Genomic DNA, 17,361 nt, shown 5'->3' with positions numbered 1-17,361 from the left:
GATGATTATAATCATTTAGGTTATTATTCATTAAAAAAAAAAAAAAAAAAAAAAAAACGTGTTTTTCTCTAAAAAAAATAAAGTGGCATTTCAAAAGTGATGTCCATAACTTGAAAATATGCTACTCTTTGCCGCCATCTCTTGGCTCAGGGTCAAAATCACAACCTCAGTCAGTTTATTCCTCAAGCGTTCAGCATTCTTGAGGGCTTTGGTTTGTTGTTGGACTGTTTAACCATTTTCCGGCTACACTAACAAAAAAATCAAAAGCGGGGCCTTAATCATTAGCTGCAGAACTAGTTATCAGCCCAGCTTCTAACAATAACATCTACAATCATATTAACTTGTTTGCATGCGTGTAACACTTAATTTTCAAGTTCCACCTTCCTCCCCCTTCCCTTCTTCCTAATGTTTTGCAAGTCCCAGATCAGGGGTGCTAAAAGTAAGATAAAAGCAGATAGGCTCAGGGGGGAAATAAATGATAAAGGCATGTTTGAATTCAGTGGGGCATTGTTAACACATACTTAATAGAGAAAATATTGATACCAGAACAATTCACCCACATTCAAGTAGGTTTTGTTATTTTACCAGAAAAAAAAGATTAATAAACAATTTCAAAATAAAGGAAAACTAGTTTCCTACGTATATTAATTATTTTATCTTGGTTGTAAAATAAAACAGTTTTGGACTATTTTACAGGCCCAAGACGTCATAGCGGACATGCACTTTCTGGAAAAATGTCAACATATTACCCATGTTTTCTTTTATTGATGTTTTGTGTACTGTTACCCAATGCTAAATGTATTGCACCCAGGTCATCCTGGAAGGGGGATTACCACTTGTGAGGCCCCTTCTCAAGGTTTCTTACTTTCCTCATGTTGCAGTTTTTGAGTTTTTCCTTGGCCGCATGTAGTTTTAGGATCAGGGGATAGTGTAATTGTAACCTGTGCAGTCCTTTGAGACATTTTGTGATTAAGGGCTATACTGTGGCAGCACGGCGCCGCAGTGGTTAGTGCGTGTGCAGCACAGTTTTGAGGTCATGAGATCGAACCTCCTGTGTGGAGCTTGCATGATCTCCCCATGCTTACGTGGGTTTCCTCCGGGCACTCCGGTTTTCTCCCACATTCCAAAATCATGCATGTTAGGTTAATTGGCTGGACAAAATTGTCCCTAGGTGAGAATGAGCAAGCGAATTGTCTGTTCTGTGTGCCCTGCGACTGGCTGGCAACCAGTTCAGGGTGTCCCCTGCCCACTGCCCAAGGATGGCTGGGATAGGCTCCATTTCCCTCCGCGACCCTACTGAGGATAAGCGGTGCAGATAGTGGATGGGCTGTACTGTAAAAATAAAGACAAGAAAGTACGATCACATCACCCCAATTTTGGCTAACCTGCATTGGCTCCCTGTTAGCCTAAGATGCGATTTTAAGGTTCTCCTACAACTATACAAAATCATACATGGACTTTCCCCCTCATATCTTTCAGATCTGATCTCCATTATGTCCCGGCCCGAAGCCTTCGTTCCGAGAGCGCCGGTCTCCTGGTGATCCCAAGAGCCAAGAAGTGTTCCGCTGGTTCGAGAGCGTTCTCCATCCGGGCACCGGTGTTGTGGAATGCTCTTCCCCCTGAGATCCGATCTGCAACCTCAGTGGAAATGTTTAAATCTAGGCTTAAAACTCACTTCTACTGTATAGCATACGAATAACCTAAACTTCTTATATGTAATAACTTGTGAAGCCGTTAGAGACTAATTGTGATTAAGGGCTATACAAATAAAAATGACTTGACTTGACATGTGACTCGACTTGACTTGAAGTAAAAATACAACGAACCTCTTTCATAGAACTCCTACTTTATTTTTAAGAACATTCGAATGTTCTCAGTTTAAAAGAAGTATTAACGTATTTTTTTCCAGGTAAAATAATAACTTATTACATTTAACTTTAAAAACTAGTGCTTTCTTTTCAAATAGAATACGTTAAAACACAGTAAAAGGAGAAAATATGAATGTGCCTCATAAGGAAGCTTTAAAAAAGTCTTGATTTAAATAACGAAGACTCTTATCTGCCGGTTGGACTTTTGTGCAATGCAATCTCAGGGATCACTTGTCTCAAAAATATTACCCTGAGGTTAAAAAAATACACTGATCAAAAAGAAAAAATCTTGTTTCCTCTCTCTCAATCCTATCAAGAGAAAAGTCAGCTAAATTGTAAATGTGCAGTGAGCTCCTGCACGTCCATGTTAAACTAGCGACATGCTAGTACCTGGTGCCAATGGGTAAAAATATTTTAAGTATGAGGTCAAAACTTGCTAGACCCTGTCCAGACAAAGAAAGAAAATTAGAAAGGAAGAAAAAGAAAGAAGAGATATTGAGAAAAAGAGAAGAAAGAAGAAGAAGTAGAAAAAGAGAGCAAAAGAAAGATAAAGAGTAGAAAAGAAGAGATATTGCAAAAAAGAGAAAAAAACAAGAAAGAGAGGAAAAGGGAGAGAGACAGAGATATGTTAAAAGAGAGAGAGAAAAAAAAGAGATAAAGAGTTGAATTGAGAGAGAAGAGAAAAAAAGTATGTGAGAAGAGGGGAAAAATAGGCAAATAAAGAAAGAGAAAGAGAGAGAAAAATCAAGAAAGTAAGAGAAAGAATGGAAAAGGGACAGAAAGACAAAAGCAAGGGAGAAAAGTGAAGGAGAAGATAAAAAAGAGGGGGGAAAGAGAAAAAGTAGTTTGCAACAATCTGTGGTCTGTGGAGCGCTTTGAGGATCCTTGTGAGAAAGGGCTATTAAAAATAAACATGAATTGACTTGACTTAGAAGCACTGCTCTCGGAAAATCACTGCGCCAGTTTATGTGGCTTTACGGTAAACACAAATTTGTGGTGCGCTTTACCGCAATACCTGCTCTGAGAGAAAAGTAATCGATTCCAGAACTCAGGACTCTTCGAATCCCAGACAAAAGATGCAGATTGGAGATACGTAATGGAGCGTTGCTGTTTGTGGGTTTTTGTGTTTGTGTTGCAAGTGGGCATTTTGCCCTCGCTTTATGAAGCAGGTATTTTAATAATGACATTTTCTGTGTACATTCAAGCTACTTCAAATGGGTTCGTTTTTGCTTCGCAGTTACCTTTTTTACTTGCTTTTGTCATTCATTAGCTCCCGAACTAGCTAGCAAGCTAGCTTCTAACTTTAACATCTACAATGATATTAACTTTTTAAAACGCGTGTAAGGTTCATTTTCAAGAGGTACTTCTCGTATTTTAATGTTGTTTCTCTAATGTTGAGGGATCTGATTATTTATCAGTTATTCGAAATGATTTTCTTTTGACTGGACTTGCAGGATAGTATTGATACAATAGCAAATGAAATCCACACACTTTGTAAAACATAAATTGTATTTTCGAGTTAATTGGAAGTGCTTTGAATGGTGGCCTATGTGTTTCCCTTGTAACATGAGTATTTGATTATATGAGGATACGATCCGTTAACACAGCCATAAATAACTATTGAGAGTGTAACAGCACGATTTCTAACTTTTCATCTGTTTCTCTCCTAATGTAGACAAACTGGCAATAAAAAACATTATAGCCGAAGCTGTTGAAGTATACACAGGGTGTAAATCCGCCAATTGCAGTTGCCATTTAAAGTGAGTGTTCTAATCAGATAGGATTCATGATTTTTTTTTTCACAAATAACTTGATTACACATTCTAAGTATGAATTGATCAAATGTTTATCCTACCTAAGGGTTATAGAGCAAGACTTGGCTGCCTTTCATGGGGGGATTTCAGAGAAAGCAATGGCTTCGACAATCCAAAAAGGTGTTGGAACCCACTACCAGATCATTGGACATAAGTTATACAGGGAACATAACTGCATGTTTCCTGCCAGGTCAGTACGGGGTCGAAGCTTACAAAACCTCATCTCTGGTGATGTTTTTAAAGCTTAATTTTCGTGTGTATTTACAGGTGCAGTGGGGTTGAGCATTTCATTTTAGAAGTGATTAACAAATTACCTGATTTGGAATTGGTGGTTAATGTTAGAGATTATCCTCAAGTACCAAACTGGGTCCAGCCAACTTTACCTGTCTTCTCCTTCAGTAAGGTTAGTGTAAGCAAGGATTTGGGAGATGGCAGTCGATCCAGAGTTTTGGGTTTGTTTTTTTTAAAGAGAATGAATATCAATCAGACTAAAGTTATAAACGATTGTTTTGCACCTAAAATGGCAACTCAAACACTTCAGTTTAATTAACTCATGGTAAACGCAGCCAGTTAGTTGAGCCAATTAGTGCTGCATGGTATTATACTAGGGAAGGTTTGTTGCATAGTAAGTGAATAGTATTGGAAAAATGAAACAATAGCCATCTTATTTCTGCAAATTCCCATCAATTCTTTGAATCTCGCACCTTTTGTGTAAACGTGCAGACTTCAGACTACCAGGACATCATGTACCCTGCATGGACGTTTTGGGAGGGTGGACCAGCTGTGTGGCCAATATATCCTACTGGACTAGGAAGATGGGATCTAATGAGGAAAGATCTCAAAAAGTAAGAATTAAGAGAATTTGTCTTTGCGCATTCCTTGACAATTTCAAGCAAGGTATATTGATAAATTGACTTTAAAGGGCAGCAGCTCAGTGGCCTTGGGAGAAGAAAGTGTCCAAAGGATTTTTTAGAGGATCAAGGTTAGCCATTCTTTTGTCCGTAAGAATTCACTTTCTTACCAATTTCTTTCTTAACTGTTTTCTTATTGTTATTGTGTCCATGATGGATAAGGACGTTTTCTTATTGGTTAATAAAAGCCCAATGAGGATTTCATATGAAATAAAGAGTGATTGAATTTGTATTTAATAAACCACAATGTCAATGTCTACTTGTTCCTTTTTTTCTGTGGTAGAACAAGTCCAGAGCGTGACCCTCTAATACTGCTTTCTCGAAAGATGCCAGAGTTGGTGGATGCAGAATACACAAAGAACCAAGCCTGGAAGTCTGACAAGGTGACAGTCTTTCACACCACCACCACCCACAATGCTATGATTATCAAGGTTTAAAATATGGAACCATTGATCTTAGGATACTCTCGGAAGGCCGCCAGCTAAAGAAATCACACTGGTTGACCACTGCAAGTACAAGTAAGTCGTAAAAAAAGGAAACACAGCCAGTTCAATTTCACATATGGATTTTTTACTCTCACGAAATATGTAATTTATTCCATATAAAATCATGGCTTGTGGTTTCTTTTCCGCCTCCAGGTATTTATTCAACTTCCGAGGAGTGGCAGCCAGCTTTCGTTTTAAGCATCTCTTCCTTTGCAGTTCACTGGTGTTTCACGTGGGGGATGAATGGCAAGAGTTTTTCTATCCACAGCTAAAGCCTTGGGTGCATTACATCCCAGTGAAGCAGGATCTCTCTGATGTCAGGTAATTTCTTTCTTTCACCTTGTTGAGACATATAACATGCAGGAATGTATTATATTCACAGAGAATTGCTCCAGTTTGTTCAAGACAATGATTTCATCGCAAAGCAAATTGCCAAAAGGTATATCCAATGGTTTCAAGTATTAACAGTAGCAAGGACTACCCACACTATTAGCTTCTCATTTGATCTACACAGAGGGATGGAGTTCATCTTGGAGCATTTGCAAATGCAAGATGTCTCCTGCTACTGGGAACGACTCCTCACAGAGTTCAGTCAGCTTCTCACCTACAAACCCAAAAGACGGAAGAACTATAGTCAGATGATGCCCAAGCCTGACAAGATTGAGCTGTGAGAGACACTGGGTCGGACCTGGGTGACAGTAGCAAATCTAGACTAATGTTTGTGACTGGCACAATTGCTCAAAAGGTTGTTGTTGTTTTTTTAAATACAATTTTTAAATTAAAAGCATAATTGTTTTTTTTATTCCTGTTTGGAACTAATGGAAGAATCCATTAAGTTGAATATGTTGTAGTATTCATGAATTAGAGTGGTAACTGCAAACTTTGTGTTAATTGATCCGAGAGTATGTGTACCTGACCAAAAAAAAACTGTGATGCCTTAACACATAGGACATTAAAGGTGTACAAATTTGTTGTATTTCTTTGCAATACGTTTTGTGGTACTTAATACTTGACTTGAAATGTAGCTATTTTATGTTAAGGCGTACTTGTATCCTGTCCTGTGAATTACAATTTGTTTTCATACAGTTCTTAATTTTGATTTTTTATATATATATATATATATATATATATATATATATATATATAAAATGAGTATGTTGTCTGTCCCTGTGTACCCTGCGACTTGCTGGCAACCATTTCAGGATATCCCCTACCCACTGCCTGAGGATAGCTGGACTGGGCTCAAGCACCCCGTTACCCTACTGAGGATAAGCGGTGTAGATAATGGATGGCAATATGAATTGATTAAATAAAGAAACTGTTGCGTGTATGTGTAACACAAGGTTCACAGTCACTCGGTTTATTGCCTGCATTCAGTAAACAAAATGCAAAAGTCAGGGCATCTGTGCACGACTGCAATCATCTTCAGCACGAGGTTATTGAGCTGAAGGTACGGCCAGCGCAGAAGCCCATAAAGTGCCAAACGGAAAAGGGTCGCACACGCCCATGGCTTAACAAATGAATGCGGTACCTGAATTTTAACAGTAATGCAACAAAAACACAGATTTTGTGAGTAACTCAAAACAATCAAATTTCAACTATGTTACATATGCAATATATTTTTGTCCAAATCAGCTATTTAAAAACAAAAGAATCGCTTTTACTTAGTTAAATTTGCTATTTACATTTTTACATATTTCTGACACTTTTTTATTACATACTTAATCGCTTAGTACACACTGGGTGATTTTTAAATACAGTAAATGTAGCAATCTAGTTTCCTTCCCAGCTTTTGTTCACGCGACCGGTGTTGTGCCACACCGGTCCACATTCGTCCTATTGGTGTCGCTAATACACCGACACGCAAGTTCGTTTCCCGAAGAAAACTACAGAAGAAGGCACATGCGAGGTAGCAAACCAAAATAACAAGGGCGATATAAGCGACATAAATTGGCAAAGTGAAACTGGAAGCAACCCCCCAAAAATCGAAAGTGCCACGTTTCAGAAGGATCTTGAGACATTACGTTATCGAGGTAAGCTCCATTTTCAACGCTAAGACATTAGCTGCTCGTGGCTCAGCTTTTCAATGACAAGACACCCGGCGGTTCGGCGCGTATTAGTTTTATATCCCAAAGAGTTTACTTTAATTCCACATCTTTTACGGGCAAAATGAATCAGAAAAACTTGTACTTTTTGACTTTGCGAAAGAGTGTTACAAAGGTGCTTTACACAACAATAGGCAAACATGACCCTATGCCTAAACTGTCAACGCACGTTTTGATGGCGCATGCGCACTAGGTTGACAATTGGCACATTGACACGTACGAGTCACCCCAAGTTAAACAAGTTAAAATATAGGTCAAGCCCCAAAGGGCCAAATGCTTGAATTTCCTTCGGAAAAAAAGCACTGCACACTCTACTTACTCAATGCATTTACATTTTTCTCTCACAGGTATGTGATCATTATATAGCAGCTGGCCTAAGGATGCATGTATGGACAACACAAACCACAAAAAAAACTGTTTGCACCATTAGCTCTCATGAGAAATATTGTTATTATAATAGATACAATCTTAATATGTCTGAAAAGTATGGAAACAGCAATGATGATAATGATGACATTGAAAATAGTGATGGTGATGATAATGAAGTGACTGGTTCAGTGGCTGCACAATGTCTCATCTCATCTCATTAGCTGCACCGCTTATCCTCAGTAAGGTTGCGGGGGTGCTGGAGCCCATCTCGGCTATCATCGAGCAGTGGGCAGGGGACACCTTGAACTGGTTGCCAGCCAATCGCAGGGCACACAGGGACAGACAACTCGCTCGCTCAATCACACCTAGGGACAATTTGGACCGGCCAATTTACCTGAAATGCATGTCTCTGGAATGTGGGAGGAAACCAGAGTGCCCGGAGGAAACCCACGCAATTACGGGGAGAACATAGAAACTCCGCACAGGAAGGCCGGTAGCTGGATTTGAACCTACGCAGGAGGTTCCCAGACCTCAGAACTGTACCTCACTTGCGCTAACCACTGCGCCGCCGTGCTGCCCGGTTCACAGTGTAAATATGTATATTCATGAGGTGATTTTTGCATGGAGATGCATGAAATTTAAATGTAAAACACAATTATTAAGGAAGTCAGGGGTAGGATTAAATAGGCTTATGCTTCTTCCTATTCATTTTCAGACATATACTTTAACATTGCTTTTGTTTTATAGATTTTTTTTATAATGCTCGATAAAAAAATTCATTAATTAATTTTTTTCAACTTATCTGTTGTACAGAGATGCAGCACTTTATGCTAACCTGAAGTGACTTTCAGTTGATGTTAAAGCTAAACTGGAGAAGAACTGTCAGGGTTTCTGCATTTAAGCTCATCCCGTAGTCTCCTTGGACCAACCCCCAGCCTCGTTACTGCAATACTATCATTTGTCATATTCAGAAATTTTGGGAAACCCATGGCTGGATTGATTCTTGGATAGCTGCCTACACCATGTCCTAGAATAAATAGTGGGATACCATTATTTCAATCACACACAACGTGTAGCTATTACTGAATGAACATTTTTAAAGTGCATTTACTTTTGTGTTGATGAATCAAAAAAAAAACTGCCTTCCTCCATTAACGTGAGACGTTGTGGTGATGCCGTGGTTTGATTTTTTTTTTCCCTGTTGTTGATCTTTGTTAAATTTAAAATTGACCACTGTGATATAAAAAAAAACTACCTGATACCAAGAATGTACAAGGAGATGTCGTTTTTTTCCCAAATTGCTGCTCAAACTTTAGATATGTCTTTGGCGCCATTTGATGGAATCTATTACAAATCTACATTAAATGGGTAAAAAGCTTCATCAGTCAAGTCAGTTTTGTCTTTTTATTTATGTTTAAATGTTTTTTTTCCTCTTTTCGAGCAGCCATCCATCGAATAATAATTGGGTTGGTGCCATATTTCACTAATCAGTAAATATATTTTTAAGTTGCATCGTTTTAAGTGTTTTTCTTAGAATGTTGTGAGAGCCTGGTGGATGGACACTTGTCCAGGGGTGTATAGGCGCATGCTCACCCGGAGGAAGGTTTTGTACAGTTTAAATTCAAACATATAGATTAGGAGTATTTATTTATTGAGTTGTAGCCTGTATCATTTTAACGACCTTGCACCAACAGACATCTGCTTATTTAGATAATCACTTTAGCCTATGCCAGGGTTTGTTCTGCCTTAAGGCTGTTTGTTTTGAAGTGGAAGGAGTGGGGGTGGTTGGAGATGCAGCAGCAACTCACCAATGAGCCATGTGTTTGTCCCTCTCCGATGCAGCTTGACGCCAGCTGAAGCGTAATGTATCCGGAGCAGCCCACAACAGGCTTCACCCTTCGGAGACGACTGGCATATTCAGCCCCTCGGGACATTTTGAGCACCGGGCCAGTGCAAGGCATAAGCCAGAGTGACAGACTTCCTCGCTTTAGCCTCCTACTCCCGAGGGTCCTCGCATCTGATGTCGCTTCTGGCCAGCCTGCACAGATGCCCCAGTATCCCTCCTCCACCTGTGAGGCTCCCCCACACCCTGTAAAAGCCAGCCCCATGCCCAGTATCGTAGGCAAACCGGAATTCCCAGACACAGGCTGGGACCGCATTAAGGATCTATTTCAGAAAGAGTTAGTGCTTTTGTCTTTACTTTTTCATTTCAAAGTATTCCAGCCACACTGAAATTTTTGTTTCAGTTTATCATCGAGCAGGGGTCGCCGAACTACAGCCCGCCAAGCGTTTTTTATCTGTCTTGTGAGACAATGCTGAGAGAAGCTTATGAAATAAATGAGCCGCTTTACATCAATTACCTGCAGTTTTAAGTAGGTCCACTGGATGTCGCCAAACCACACGCCACTCCAAACCACCCACTGTAGCTGTGTATGCTGACTACCATTTATCAAACGGAGAACATTGACGAAATCCATCCCAATGTTTTAAAAATTTCAGTAAAAGTCACGGGTGTGCTGTTTAAGGCGATACCCATTTGTGGTAACGCCCATCCCGATGTTTATTTAACATAGAAATATTTTTTCAAGCCAATACGATATCACTTACCTGGATCTTTTAGCCGGTGTCCCTTTGTGTCCCCCACACAAAACTTGAAAACATTTAAATAGTTGGCTACATTTTTGTGTATATGCCATTTTTTAAAAATCAATTTTACTTATCAAGATATTTCGTCCAATCAAATACTAAAGTAACCCTATTGTGTTTTCAATGTAAATGATCAAATTTAGTGCTTAAAAAGGGGGATGTTGCTTCCCTATTACTCTTAAAAGAGCTGTGCGGGATTTGAAACTTAGTTACTCTCTGCTGCCATCTCATGGGTTAAAGTCCTGATTGCAGCTCATTCATGATGTCCTTGTAATTCAATGCATTTCTTAGACACTCTTGAATAAACTCTTCATTTTTCATCTTTGGGTTTGCGTTTGGCTGTATTCGAAACAGGTATTTTCTTACTTTTACCATTTGCATTCTACATCAACAAAATACTGCAATGACGAGCATTGAGTCATTCTCCAACCTCCCATTGTACAGGCGCCCCCATGTTCCTTATACCTAATGTGTTACGCGCCTCGAACAACATTGCTAAAGGCAGCCAGGTGTGGTGGGAAAACAATTCTAAAGGTTGGTTGAACTCAGTTAGGCATCGTTAACATATATTTATTAGGGGAATATACAATTTTCAACTTTTTAAGTACGCCTCAAACACAAGATTTTGTTTTTTATTTGTATATTTGGAGTGTTCCAAAACCAATTGAAAGAAATCGTGCCTTATTAACAAATAGACAATGAAACGCAAATTATACAGGTAAAGGTCAATGAGAAAAAAATGGATTGGCCTATGTTATCTACTTTCAAGACTCTTTTCGGCATATAAAAAAAAATATTAAATGGACCCGCTCTTTTTTTCTGGCCAAGCCCCTGTGCAATTTTTTTCAAACTTAAAGGTTTGGCCAGCCCTGTCATAGAGGATATGTTCCATACTGTTATATAACGCGATCATGTAACTAAGTTTTTTTTTTTTTTTTTTTTTTTGGGGGGGGGGGGGGGGGGGGGTAATATTATTTGTTTGTTTTTTTTTACTCTTCTTACATGCTTCAAAAACATTTTCACCATAATTAAACCATAAAATTGTGGACTCAAATAAAGCATATACGGGCTCTGGTTGATTGTAGAATGCATTCTGTTCACAAAACCATTAGTGGAACAATGAAGCCAAAACCTTTATTCATATTTGTGGTAGATTCTCCTTTTATCACTTGGTTTCTGACTGATTGTATGCCGTCCCTTAGTGCGAACCAGAGTTACCCAGAGGAGGTGACTAGTGTGGTGAAAAGTGGTCTTGCCGCCTCCCTAGCGGGCTTAATCTATGGAGGGCTTCCAGCAGCTCGCCACGCTAAGCAGCGGTACATCCAGATGAGCCAGGCAGAACTCTACACCAATCGTGTGGAAGCGGTGGTAAGTTAGTGTTAAAAAGATTTGTGTTATGATAGTCATGGACTTAAGCCTTGAACAAGCATACTGATGTTGATGATGTTTTTTTTTTTTTTTTTTTTAACCCCGTGTGTTTTGACAATCAGCGTTTAGCCCACAATGCTGCTGTCCGAGGTTTTGTGAGATATGGAGTCCGATGGAGCTGGAGAGTTGGTGTATTTGTTACCCTGTTCAAGTAAGAGGAAATGTGTCATTTGATGTGTGAGTTGTTGGATTAACTACTCATATTCATAATTAGTAGACTTTTTATTTATTTAATTATTTCAAATTACATGACTCAGAGCAAATTGGCATTCTTTATTTTTTTTTAAACTGCCAAACCTACTCTCCAGACAAAAGCTGATTCTTTTTATTTCACTGTTTGATGATTTCATAAACCAAACGAAATAATAAAAACGGCAGAAAATGTTTTCTTTATCAATAGGTATCCCACTTAAAATTTGTCTCCATTCCCAAATTACTTATGATCGTTGAGGTTTGCAAATCTTCGACATCTTAGAAATTTGCAAACATTCATCATCAGGCTTCATGTGCTTTGTTGATCACCTATACTTTTTATTCTATGCTTAAAGTTATATCCAGTACATGGTAGAAGGCAGATATCAAATTTGCATGTGTATTCTGATGCATCTCATTTACGCTAAGAAACTCGGAAAACATCTTAATGACATTTCTTCTTAACACCTTTAAAAGTAGAAAATTGCAACAGTGCTCCTGTTGCTAGTGGAGAAAGACATTGTTGCACTAAATGCGATAAAAAGTTAAATTTATTTTTCAAACCAGATGTACTCATGAAGAGCCACACTTGGCTCGCGAGCCATATGTTCCCGACCCCTGCTCTGAGATCAATGCATCATAATTAGAGTTGCTACAGTAGTTGATGGAACTTTGGTTCTTAATATGTGGTTTCTGTTCTGCTTGCAGTTCTGTGAGCACAGGTCTGTCGGTGTACCATGACAAGTACACCCTCAGAAATTTTGCTGCAGCTGGAGGTGAGCTTGTTCATATTTATTCCCATTCATTCATTCATTCATCTTCTTCTTCATCTTCATCTTCTTCTTCTTTTTCTTCTTCTTCTTCTTTTTCTTCTTCTTTTTCTTCTTCTTTTTCTTCTTCTTTTTCTCCTTTTTTTTCTTCCTTTTTTTTCTTCTTTTTTTTCTTCTTTTTTTTCCTTTTCTTTTTCTTTTTCTTTTTCTTCTTTTTTTCTTCTTTTTTTCTTAGTAAAAATTCAACTCTTGGTTGTACAATCTTTTCCAAGAATGTCAAAACAGCACCAATTCCAAATACAGTTTTATTTGCAAGAAAAATATTTATTGTTGTACAAAAGAAAATGCAGTTCTTGCGCAGTTCCCAGAGGCTACTACTAGAGACCTCTCAAAATCGTTTAACGCTCGTGAACACTTAGTCAGCATCAGCTTGTATAGTTTGTGCATGCAAACTACTACAGGCAAAAAAATAAAAGAAATTGTGCCCAAGTTCATTTTAAGTTACAGTACATTAATTTTAAGTGTGCAGTAAGTGCCTACGCATCTACAGTCTGTCAATCTCACACAGTACAACATCTGCCAATTGCTCTCCTTGTGATGATTGCAAATTCTCTTTTTTTAAGTGATAGTAAAACTTACAAACACAAGGCGGCACCTATTTACTCAAAGCAGGACAGACTATGTAAAATGCTGTGACAATTTTGGCAATCTACGATGACATTGTCGTCTGCTATTAGTGAACGAGATGATCTGGATTTGAGCCAAAATAGGCAAGAGGAGATCAGACTTTATAAATATCTATTTTCCCTGAATAAAAATTGTTATACAGCATATCCATTTTGAAATGATCGAACGCCCCTGGGACAAATGAAGCTTGTATGAAGAAGTCTCACTGTACTCCCAAAATAGTTGTAAAATGCTTGCTAATCAATTAACCTGTTTTTCTGCGGCCTTGTGTGTGGTTCATCGTAGCTGTGACTGGAGGTCTTTTCCGTATAAACCTGGGCCTGCGAGGCCTGGCGGCGGGCACCATCATAGGAGCAGTGCTCGGGTAAGCAGCCCTGTCGTTCTTTTCCTATCCGTCCATGGCTTAAGCCATTAAACGTGTATGTACTTTGTTGTGTGTCCCAGACCTTGAGAGCAATGAGCACGCTGGCAGCCAGCTGCGGCCCTTCCAGCAACCCTCTGCATCCCAGCTGAGTCCCCCCGCATCAACTCCCCTTTCTCCCCAACCCGTGTCCTCAACCCTGAGCTGGCTGCCAGAGGCGCTCATGTGCATGGAGTAGCTCTGTGGCTTGGGTAATAGAGTGGAGAATGCCGGCCAATGCAGCAGCTGCCCTTCTCCTTTTTATCGCCTTTACTGTTTCAGCTTCTGCTATCCTTCAAAGTTGGCCTGATGTGGACTAACGCTGTGCTTTAACCTTTCACTGTAGCTTAGTACCCACATGTAGGATCTGCTCTCAATAATTTCCTATTTTAGGTCCTTGGATGCTATTTATGGAATGTGGGGTGAAGAAGAGGGTCCTTTTGATTCGCTGCGTTGTTGTGTAAAACAGTAGAAAAGTGCGACAGTGCTCCTGTTTTTGAGTGGTTAGATTTGTTTCCGCCAAATGCATTTAATATGGGTTTTAATTAACGTATGTATTCGTATATAGCGTGGACCTTTTTGTGCCCTAAAAATTGATGGTGTTATGGTGCGCATTATACACCTTGTTTTACAGGAGTATATTACCATATTTAAGCATTGATTGATTTTATTTAACCGGATTCAAACTTGCATCATGGCAGTGATAGTAACAATTCTTAACCACTAGTCCACCAGGTCCTTAGATTACACAGGAAAAGGCATTAGCTTTTATCTCATCATCACACTATTTTTACTCCTGGTACCATGTTGCTGAATACATCGGGTCATAATTAAAATAAATTACGTAAACTATGAACACAATACCAAAATAAAATATACCATGTATTTATTTAATGTTTTTCAAAGTCCGATTCTGTATCAAAAAATGTTTGTGATGATAAGATAAAAAGAAATGCCTTTTCCCTTGTCGTCTACAACTTTAGAGGTCCAGTGGTTAGGAATTGGCGCGCTCACCGCCGAGATCCAGGTTCGAATCCTCTTGCAATAGTTTTCAACACGTCTGTGATGTACAACGGCTAGTTTGAGCTGAGAAAAAGTCAAACAAAATTTTACATCAATTTTCTTATCAAAAATTCGGGGTGTGCGTTATCCATAAATCAGTAGGGTAAATGAGAATTCTCACTCTGCCTTCTGCCCAGGTCCCTATCCACAAATTGTGGGGTCCATTTTACTTTCATTGAACTTACTCAATTCCAATTTATGCCTGTAAGGCTAAAAAGATGGGACAAAGTTACAGCCATTAAACTTAAACAATTTTGATCACCCCCTCATGATGAGACAAAACTTTGGTCCTCGATTTCCCTCGCCCGGACGCGGGTTACCGGGGCCCCCTTCTGGAGCCAGGCCTGGAGGTGGGGTCCGCTGGCGAGCGCCTGGTGGCATTACCCACGGGGGCCGGCCGGGCACAGCCCGATGGGACGACTTGGGACCCTCTTCCCATGGGCTCACCACCTGTAGGAGGGGCCAAAGGGGTCGGGTGCGCAGAGAGCTGGGTAGCAGCCAAGGGAAGGGTCCTTGGCGCGACGATCCCCGGCTACAGAAACTGGCTTTTGGGACATGGAACGTTACCTCTCTGGCAGGGAAGGAGACCGAGTTGGTGCGTGAGGTTGAGAAATTCCGACTAGATATAGTCGGACTCACCTCTACGCACGGCTTGGGCTCTGGTACCAGTCCTCTCGAGAGGGGTTGGACTCTCTTCGACTCTGGAGTTGCCCTTGGTGAGAGGCGCAGAGCCGGTGTGGGCATATTAATTGCTCCCCGGCTCTGCGCCTGTACGTTGAGGTTCACCCTGGTAGACGAGAGGGTAGCCTCCCTCTGCCTTCGGGTGGGGGGACGGGTCCTGACTGTTGTTTGTGCTTATGCACCAAATAGCAGTTCGGAGTACCCACCCTTCTTGGAGTCCTTAGAGGGTGTGCTTGAGAGCGCGCCCCCTGGGGACTCCCTCGTACTGCTGGGAGACTTCAACGCTCACGTGGGCAATGACAGTGAGACCTGGAGGGGCGTGATTGGGAAGAACGGCCCCCCTGACCTGAACCCGAGTGGTGTTTCGTTATTGGACTTCTCTGCTCGTCATGGTTTGTCCATAATGAACACCATGTTCAGACATAAGGGTGTCCATATGTGCACTTGGCACCAGGACACCCTAGGCCGTAGTTCGATGATTGACTTTGTCATCGTTTCGTCGGACCTGCGGCCGCATGTTCTGGACACTGGGCTGAAGAGAGGGGCGGAGCTGTCAACTGATCACCACCTGGTGGTGAGTTGGCTTCGATGGTGGGGGAAGATGCCGGCCCGACCCGGCAGACCCAAGCGTGTTGTGAGGGTCTGTTGGGAACGGCTGGCAGAATCTCCTGTCAGAAGTTTCAATTCACACCTCCGGCAGAACTTCGCCCATGCCCCGAGGGAGGCGGGGGACATTGAGTCCGAGTGGACCATGTTCCGCGCCTCCATTGTCGAGGCGGCTGATCGGAGCTGTGGCCGTAAGGTAGTCGGTGCCTGCCGCGGCGGCAACCCTCAAGACCCATTGGTGGTCACCGGCGGTGAGGGATGCCGTCAAGCTGAAGGAGTCTTATCGGGCCTTTCTGGCCTGTGGGACTCTGGACGCAGCTGGCAGGTATCGGCTGGCCAAGCGGAATGCGGCTTCGGCGGTTGCCGAGGCAAAAACTCGGGCATGGGAGGAGTGTGGCGAGGCCATGGAAGCCGACTTCAGAACGGCTTCGAGGAAATTCTGGTATAAATTAAATTTAGACCTGGACTCCACTTCCACTGACCTTACATCCTAATCCAGTTGGAAAATGAAATATTTACAAACTAATGTTTACCATACAAACGGAATGAATATTTCTTGCTTCCCAAATTATGGCCCTTGCCATTTGGAAATACAGTAACAGTGTATGTAAGCGTGATGTATAACATGAAATAATGAAATTTGTTGCTGACCCAAAAATGAATTTTGTTCCTAGGATTCCTACAGGCGCATTAATCATGAGCATGCATTCGCTGTTGGGAGAAAATTTTAGAGAAAGGCGACGACGAGAGCGCAGGGAGATTTACGAGGGGAGACTTGCAGAGTGGTGAGTTGAGCTGGTAACCGTCAAGTAATAATATTCGATACTTTAAGTATCTTGATTTTTTTACTTCGTCCTCTCTGTTATTCAGGAAGGCCCGACTTCAATTGACAGATGAATTAATTGATGAACTGAACGTTGATTCACAGGCAGAAATGGAACATGACTTGAAAAGAATCCAGGAGCTTGTCAATTCACCACAAAACGATACTCAGCGGGACTCAAACAGCCCCTGACTGTGCTACTCGTTAAATGATGGACACTTAAACAAGGGAGATTCAACAATTTTACTTGGTCATAGGCTCTCAAATTAATTGGGCTGAAGAACTGAAACACTAAATCACGTCTGGAAAAAATATTCTGTTCCTAAGAGCAGCCCATACATGATAAAGTCAGTGCTCCGAGAGATTCATGTTATGTTGCTTGCTCATAACTCAATATTGTTGTTCATCTTCCCCATTTGAATGATTTTGAAATGCCAATCCTGGAGCTATCGACTTAATAGCCATTTAGTTAAGCGCCATGAAGCAGGTTTTATTGAAAGTTTGGTTTGCCAGT

At 40.8% G+C, this 17,361-nt stretch overlaps 2 protein-coding genes across 2 annotated transcripts; both read left to right on the top strand.

The window, feature by feature from the left end:
* Window positions 1-2,888: 2,888 nt before the first annotated feature.
* poglut1 (protein O-glucosyltransferase 1) lies at window positions 2,889-6,054 on the top strand. The gene is made up of 11 exons (XM_088329940.1): window positions 2,889-3,037; window positions 3,544-3,628; window positions 3,729-3,872; window positions 3,950-4,085; window positions 4,406-4,527; window positions 4,605-4,664; window positions 4,877-4,976; window positions 5,053-5,111; window positions 5,232-5,399; window positions 5,461-5,517; window positions 5,593-6,054. The coding sequence occupies exons 1-11, from the start codon at window positions 2,965-2,967 to the stop codon at window positions 5,747-5,749; spliced, it is 1,161 nt and encodes a 386-aa protein (XP_088186066.1). The 5' UTR covers window positions 2,889-2,964; the 3' UTR covers window positions 5,750-6,054.
* Window positions 6,055-6,940: 886 nt separating this feature from the next.
* On the top strand, window positions 6,941-17,211 carry timmdc1 (translocase of inner mitochondrial membrane domain containing 1). The gene is made up of 8 exons (XM_088331446.1): window positions 6,941-7,111; window positions 9,395-9,732; window positions 11,401-11,566; window positions 11,689-11,777; window positions 12,527-12,594; window positions 13,561-13,639; window positions 16,699-16,809; window positions 16,895-17,211. The coding sequence occupies exons 2-8, from the start codon at window positions 9,416-9,418 to the stop codon at window positions 17,037-17,039; spliced, it is 975 nt and encodes a 324-aa protein (XP_088187572.1). The 5' UTR covers window positions 6,941-7,111; window positions 9,395-9,415; the 3' UTR covers window positions 17,040-17,211.
* The last annotated feature ends 150 nt before the right edge of the window (window positions 17,212-17,361 follow it).

This window comes from Urocampus carinirostris, chromosome 3, assembly GCF_059441175.1.
Source record: "Urocampus carinirostris isolate Australia breed hairy pipefish chromosome 3, RoL_Ucar_1.0, whole genome shotgun sequence".
NCBI lineage: Eukaryota > Metazoa > Chordata > Actinopteri > Syngnathiformes > Syngnathidae > Urocampus > Urocampus carinirostris.
This window is presented reverse-complemented; position numbering and strand designations above follow the sequence as displayed.